Below are 7,223 nucleotides of genomic sequence, written 5' to 3'. Positions count from 1 at the left end.
GGGGCACGAACCCGTGTCCCCTGCATCGGCAGGCGGACTCTCAGCCACTGCGCCACCAGGGAAGCCCTCGTGCTTTTGATGGTGTGCACCAGGGCTGTGAGTCCATGCTCTCCTTCCAGGAGGGTTGCTTGCCCATGATTTAGGGAAAGCATCAGTATGGAGTTGCACTGTCTAGTCTGTGGCTTCTTGATTTTAAATTTAAATTAATTAAAATAAAAGTAAATACAATTTAAAACTTGAGCACCCCAGTTATATGAGCCATATTTCAGCCACTCCATAGCCACACGCAGCTGATGGCTACTATATTGGAGAACAGAGAACATTTATTTTCCTCATTGCAGAAAGTGCTGTTGGACAACACTACCAAGACCATTATATGACAGACTGTGGCTCCTCTAAACCCATTTCAAAAATAGCAATGACACTAAGGATGGAACAAAAGGGATAGATTTGAAAAGTAGAACTGGTAAGGCTTGCTCTGGGGCCTACCTTCCTCAAATTCCCATTATGCGAGAGCTTTTAATACACGCCTCCCTTTTAGTGGGGCTTTTTAATCCAATCTGCCCAATTTCTGATGCTGGGTGACCCAGAAACTCAGCATGATTTGGGAAAGTAACTTAGGCTTGGCATAATCTGGACAGATGTGGTTAATACCTATGGACAGGTAGTGTTTATCCAGTAAGAGAGCAAGAAGAATTGAGAATCACTCCCGGATTCTGGCACATGCTAGGTACTCAGATATTTGAAGGAATAAACGAACAAATGAATGGACGAACAAATGAGCAAATACAATGAACTCTGTATCTCTGGTGATGTCATTATATAGTATGGAAAAAAAAAGAAAATGGAGCTGGTTTGGGTGAAATGTGATGCTAGTCTTAGAAACACAGAGTTTGTTGGAAGCGTCTGGGGTATGCAGTAGTAAGTGGGGCGTTGGCTCTTAGAAGAGGCATTTGGTCAGAGATAACACATTTGGTGGTTAGCAGCGTATGTGCGCGGGGCCTGCACTCCTCACTCTTGAGTCACTGTGATCTGAAAGGTTCCATCCCTAAAATTTAATCGACTTCCACATTTCTTAAGTTTACCTGGATAACTGACGATCAAAGCTTCTGGTCGGCTCGAAATAACAAATGTTAACTCAACGAGCTGAGAACACTTCCAGCCAAAGCAAAGAAACCAGGTGTCTTAGTTCAAATAACCTTATCGTCAAAATTATATTATTTTTACTGGGTTTCTTGAAATTCTGCAAAATCCTAATTCTGGGGCTTCAAAGGCCCTAGACTGAGAGAGCCACTGCACAAGGTGATAAGTGCATCCATCTGAGTAGATGAGACCACCTAAAGGAAGATTGCACATCACCAGGAGGAGAGAGCCGGGAACAGCTGTCTGCACCATCCCTGCACCCCAGCTCATTCCAGAGAGGCTTCCTATGAGCTCAGTTGGAAGAGTCCCAAGAAATACACTGTAATGCTAATGCAAACAACTCCCAATTAGGGGAGCCTTCAGGGGCCACTTCCCCAGGCCTAAAACAACTGTTTTCTTTAGGCCAAGAGGAAGCCAGAGGTTATCCAAAGACTAGCCTGGAGACCGGGTTAGCCACTTGGCTACCTTCCTCAAATTCCCATCATGCGAGAGCTTTTAATACACGCCTCCTGTTTAGTTGGGCCTTTTAATCCAATCTGCCCAATTTCTGATGCTGGGTGACCCAGAAACTCAGCATGATTTGGGAGGGTGACTTGGGCTTGGCATAATCTGGACAGATGTGGTTAATACCTATGGACAGATGGTGTTCATCCGGTAAAATCAGGCACTTTATTATGTTAATTAATCCAAGTGGGACCCGGAAAATACAATATTAGCTGAATTTCCTGTCTAGCAAGGCGATTGGTGCTTTCTGTTGGCTTAAATCAGAAAATTCAATATCCTGGCATAACCAGGGATGTTCTGGAAATTTTTTTTTTCCCCATAAGGAAAAGCTTTTGATTAAAGCTAGAAAGGCAGAAGTGCTAATGGAGCTAATTTAAAGATAGAGACCCCACCCCCTCAAGGAGGGCCAGCCAGCATCTGCAAGGAGCCAGGCATCCCTAAGCAAACCCCAGCTATCCTCAGGCCTTAGCAGGGAGGAGGCAACAAAGTGATTCTCACTTTAAATTAGTTCAATTAGCATTTTTTTTTAAGAAGAAAAATGCTTTTATTCAAAAAGTGGTTTTCTTCATTTTAGCAACCTATATATTAAAAAGATTTCTCTGGGCTTATGTTTTACCATTTAGCAGCTGTTCCTGCTTAGAAAGTGCTGCTTCTCTCCTTTCAAGGGAGGTCAAATAGTCAGGGGGTTAATTTCCATCCATTCTCGCCCCCCTTCCCCATGCCTTTTAAAAATGTTGCATGCACTTATATGGGGATAGAACAGAGAGAAAATAACTTTTTTAAAAAAATATTTATTTATTAATTTGGTTGCTATGGGTCTTAGTTGCGGCAGGCAGTCTCCTTAGTTGCAGCAGGTGGGCTCCTTAGTTGTGGCTCACGGGCTCCTTTGTTGCGGCACATGGGCTTCTTAGTTGCAGCAGGCATGTGGGATCTAGTACCCTGACCAGGGATCAAACACAGGCCCCCTGCATTGGGAACATGGAGTCTTAACCACTGTGCCACCAGGGAAGTCCAGACAACTTATTTTTAACTTACGGCTACAGAGTCTCTGTGTAATTGCCAGGAGGCAATCTGTATACAAGAAAGAGGCTGGGTTCTGTAGTCAGGCAGACCTGAATTGATACTTTGGCCCTATAACCTACTAGTTGAGCTACCTTTGAACTCAGTTCTTCATTGGTAAATGGGAATAACCATAGCTACCTCTCTAGTTGTGAAAAATGAATAATTTGACTTGATGGCTCTGAAGGGTATGGCCCAAGGCCTGGAACCTGGTAGGAAGAATCCCCACTAAGTCCTAGTATTTGTCATGTACCAGGCGCTGTGCTGAGTCCTCTCTATGGATGACCTCATTTCTCCCTGTCACCCCGTGAGGTCAGTTTGACTCTTTTGACTGTCATATGAAGAAGCTGAAGTTTGGAGAGGCATCCCAAATCACCCAGCTGGTATTCAGTTGGTCCAGGGTTCAAAACCAAGATGGTGGGATTTTGAAACTTCATGCCCCTCACCACTCTGTATAAATATTTGTATAATACGTGTGATTGTTCTTCTGTTCAGTGTGCCGACAGTACACAGTGAAGTATTTAACGAACGCTTTCAGCACTGCTCTCGGCATCCAGCCCCTTTGCTCAAATCTCCTCTTGTTCACTTTTCACTCAAAAAAGGGTCTTCTCCCAGACGTAGATCCTCTCCTCTCCCTTTTTATATGTATTTGGTGTGAACTTTTTTTTTCCGTTGTCGTTGTTGTTTCCTTTCTCTTTATGAAGGCGGAAGAGACGGAATTTCAACAAGCAAGCGACGGAAATCCTGAATGAATATTTCTATTCCCATCTCAGCAACCCCTACCCCAGTGAGGAAGCCAAAGAGGAGTTAGCCAAGAAGTGTGGCATCACAGTGTCCCAGGTAAGAAGCCCTCAAAGGGCTCAGCCCATAGCCTGGCTGTGGTGGAGTCACAGTGCAGAGTCTTGGAGGTCTTGCTTTCCTGAACTTTCATGGCTTGTAAGTTCCATCAACTTAAGCCTTAAAATGGCAAAGTCAGCACATGATGTGCATAAGAAAGTTTCCAAGGCAGTACCTGGAAAAACTTGAGAGGAACCAGTAGAAGACTAAGTACAGTGTGAAAACAGGGATAAGGTTCTTCCCTCTGAGCTCTCCGTTGCTTCAAATGGGTGAAGAATTCTACATGTACTTGGAAAGCCATCTGAATTTCCCATGTTATTTTCTCAAGCATACTCAATTCCCTGGCCCATTTTTTTTTGCCCAACCCAGGAACTTTAAGAGTCAGTGAATGGAACTTTTAAATGAAAGGGACTCAAATGTCCTCTCTTGATGTCCTCACTCTGTTAACTGATGGAGTGTAGGAATTTTAACATATCACTGTGCTTGCATTGGAATGATTGCACAAAATGTCACTGAGTGCCCCCTTCCCCCAAAGAGCAATAACCGTAACAGGTGCCTATTGACGTGGAAAGATACATGACATAAAATTTTTATGGACCTGGAGTGTTCAGCATTAATATGAAGTAGAAAAGTCAGCAAGTTTTATGTGTATCTACATTTTGTCTACACAAAGGATCCATCCAAACTTCTTACTCGGCCTGAACCTCAAATACCACCACCAGTCTCTAGTTGAGACCAGTAGGGATAGTCAAGAAATCTCTCAGAGAAAGCTTTCCTCAGAATTATGTCACGTGCAAGAGAATCAAATGTACTAGTGTTTCCAAAACGGGCAAGGGTGAGGGGGAAGTTGGGGAGAAGAGGCCTACTTTAGTGAAATACTTCACTTAACATTTTGTAAATGAAGTAGATGCTGTTTTTTATAAACTGAGCATCTGCACTTCCTTGAACTGAATCCTGGCTTCTGCCACTGCCCGCCAGGTGCTGATCCCATCAACCTGTGTTTAGCTAAGCAGAATTAGGTCTAGTCAAAATAAAGAACTCCACACAGGGGATCTGCAATGAAGAGATTGCCAGGCTCTCTCCAGCACTCTATGTGTGATTTTTGCAGCAGCCAGAATCGTCTCCTTTTTAACCTGGACCTTCCTCAGGTACTTGGACCCAGCGGAAGGTCATTTCCAGTCTTGGCAACCCTCGGAAAGCAGAACATCAGTGATCTAATTCAGGTGGCCTGATTTTTATCTAGGTTTCTAACCATTCTTGTCCAAATCTAGACCCACTGTCCACAAGAAAAGAGAACTGATGTTTTATGGTACTTGCTGCATGCTTCCAGGTATAAGCCATATCACTAACCCACAAACAGTGAATTTCAGTCATGGAATCTTCTGCTGCTAAAGTTGAAAATCACTATATTGTTTGAATTCAAATTCTGGGATTTGGAATTCCAAATCCCTATTGAAAATAGAATGAACTCTTCAGGATCTAGTCTGTATTGTATCTGAATAAAAAATGAAATCTTGGCCTATTCCAGCAACTTTCACATCCTTCATTATGGAAATCCAGGGTGCAAATAGTGTGTCCATTAAAATGATTATTTACATATATTATATCACCTTTCTCTTTCCCCCATCCATCCCAAGGCGATACCATTCTTCCTTCCCCATCACATCACTTCCTGCCAACAATAACCAGACTGTTCTACCATTGCCAAACAAGTTCCAGTGGGAGACAATATGATATCATAGAACGAGCATTTGCTAGGAGCATGTTTATGCTGAGTCAACCATGGGATTTTAGGAACTCACTCTTTCTATTTGGGTCTTATTTAGTTGCCCCATCTCCAGTCATGGTTGGTTGGACCACATGATATATTAAATCTCCCTCTATCTCTAGTTCTCAAATCTAGGAGATGCCTTTGACTGTATCTTTCTCGTTGTTTGTTTGTTTGTTGCTTTGGGTTTTTTTAAAACTATATTTATTTATTTTCGGCTGAGTTGGGTCTTTGCTGCTGGGCACGGGCTTTCCCTAGTTGTGGCGAGCGGGGGCTACTCCTTGTTGCGGTGCGTGGGCTTCTCATTGTGGTGGCTTCTCTTGTTGTGGAGCACGGGCTCTAGGCGCATGGGCCTCAGTAGTTGTGGCTTGCAGGCTCAGTAGTTTTGGCTCGCGGGCTCTAGAGCGCAGGCTCAGTAGTTGTGGCGCACAGGCTTAGTTGCTCTGTAGCATGTGGGATCGTCCTGGACGAGGTTTCAAACCCATGTTCCCTGCACTGGCAGGCGGATTGTCAACCACTGCGCCACCAGGGAAGCCCTGTTTTGGGTTTTTTGTTGTTGTTGTTGTTGTTAATAATCACCCCTCCATCTTGAAATTCTCCTACTTTGGCTTTCTTGACATTGTTCTCTCTGGAGTTTCCTCCTTCCTCTTGGGCCACTCCTGCTCAGTCTTCTTAGAGGATCTGCCATCTCTACCTATCCTAAAAAGATTGTTCTTTCATTAGCCCCCATCTCATCATGTCCTAGCCCATGGTCCTTAATTATTTTTTAAGACACATATTCTTTTAAAATCCACTTACTAGTGAGTCCTCCTGTGATTCCCAAACAAAAATATGCTCATACACAGAAACCCATCTATTGACCATCCTCTCCTTTGATCCCAGAACAGCCCTTCCTCTATTCTAGTGCTGCTTGGAGTGTGATCTACAAAAGGCAGCATCAGCTGGGAGCTTGTTAGAAATGTAAACTCTTGGGTCTTACTGTATAGCACAGGGAACTATACTCAATATTTTGTAATAACCTATAAGAGAAAAAAAAATCTGAAAAAGAACATACTATATATTTATGTGTATATATATATATATATATATATATATATATATATATATATGTAACTGAATCACTGTGCTGTACACCTAAACCTAACACGATGTTGTAAATCAACTATACTTCAATTTAAAAAAAAACTTCTTGGGTCTCACCCCAGTCCTGAATCAGAATCTCTGGTGGAAAGGAGAGGAGGCTAGGGATCTGTCTTCATAAGCCCTCCATGCACACTTGACTTTGAAAAGCACTGCTCTACACAGTTAATAGGAGTGGTCCCCTCCGTGCTCACAGCTGCAAATATACTTCTCTTTGAATATCCCCATGAGACTTCTCTCCTGGAATGCCAAACTCATATATCTTACTTCCCACTGGACTTCACCATGGCTCTGCCCACAGGCTCTTCAAACTTAACATGTTCAAAATGTGAATCAAACTTTCCCCAGAGAATCAGTGATTCCTTCTGCATTATCTGTCTCGGAGTAAGTCAGTCATCTCTGTATCCCTAGTGCCTAGCACATAGTAGACCTTGTCAATGATTGTTGAACAGTGAGTTAATTAATGAAAACACCAATTCTATACATTGTTCAGGGCCTATGACGTCCCCCTAGTGGACGATGCAGGAAATGCCTGAACTGACCCAGCATCTTCCCTGCATGAGCATCTATTCTGTAGAAAGGAATCATTCCAGGACCGGTCCCTTCTCCACCCTCTTCCTTCTCACCTTCTCTCATGTAGCCAATTTATTAGACCACAGGCATTTTCTTTCCTCCTCAAAAGTCATTCCAAACTTCCTTCATCTTTCCCCCTTTCTTCCAACTCATCCAGTTACCTCAGAAAAAATCTCCCTGCCTCTTTTCCTCTCTCTCT

General features: G+C 43.2%; 1 protein-coding gene across 5 annotated transcripts in view; it reads left to right on the top strand.

Annotated features, from left to right (window-relative positions):
• PBX1 (PBX homeobox 1) overlaps window positions 1-7,223 on the top strand; it is a 285,866-nt gene that overhangs the window by 242,709 nt on the left and 35,934 nt on the right. For all 5 annotated transcript variants that reach the window (XM_028488707.2, XM_007101675.4, XM_028488709.2 and 2 more), the window contains one exon: window positions 3,411-3,546. In XM_028488707.2, coding sequence (XP_028344508.1) covers window positions 3,411-3,546 — 136 coding nt within the window. The remainder of the gene's footprint in view (window positions 1-3,410; window positions 3,547-7,223) is intronic.

This window comes from Physeter macrocephalus, chromosome 4 (assembly GCF_002837175.3).
Source record: "Physeter macrocephalus isolate SW-GA chromosome 4, ASM283717v5, whole genome shotgun sequence".
NCBI classification, from domain to species: domain Eukaryota; kingdom Metazoa; phylum Chordata; class Mammalia; order Artiodactyla; family Physeteridae; genus Physeter; species Physeter macrocephalus.
The sequence above is the reverse complement of the archived record's forward strand: the minus strand, read 5'-3'. Positions and strand labels throughout refer to the sequence as shown.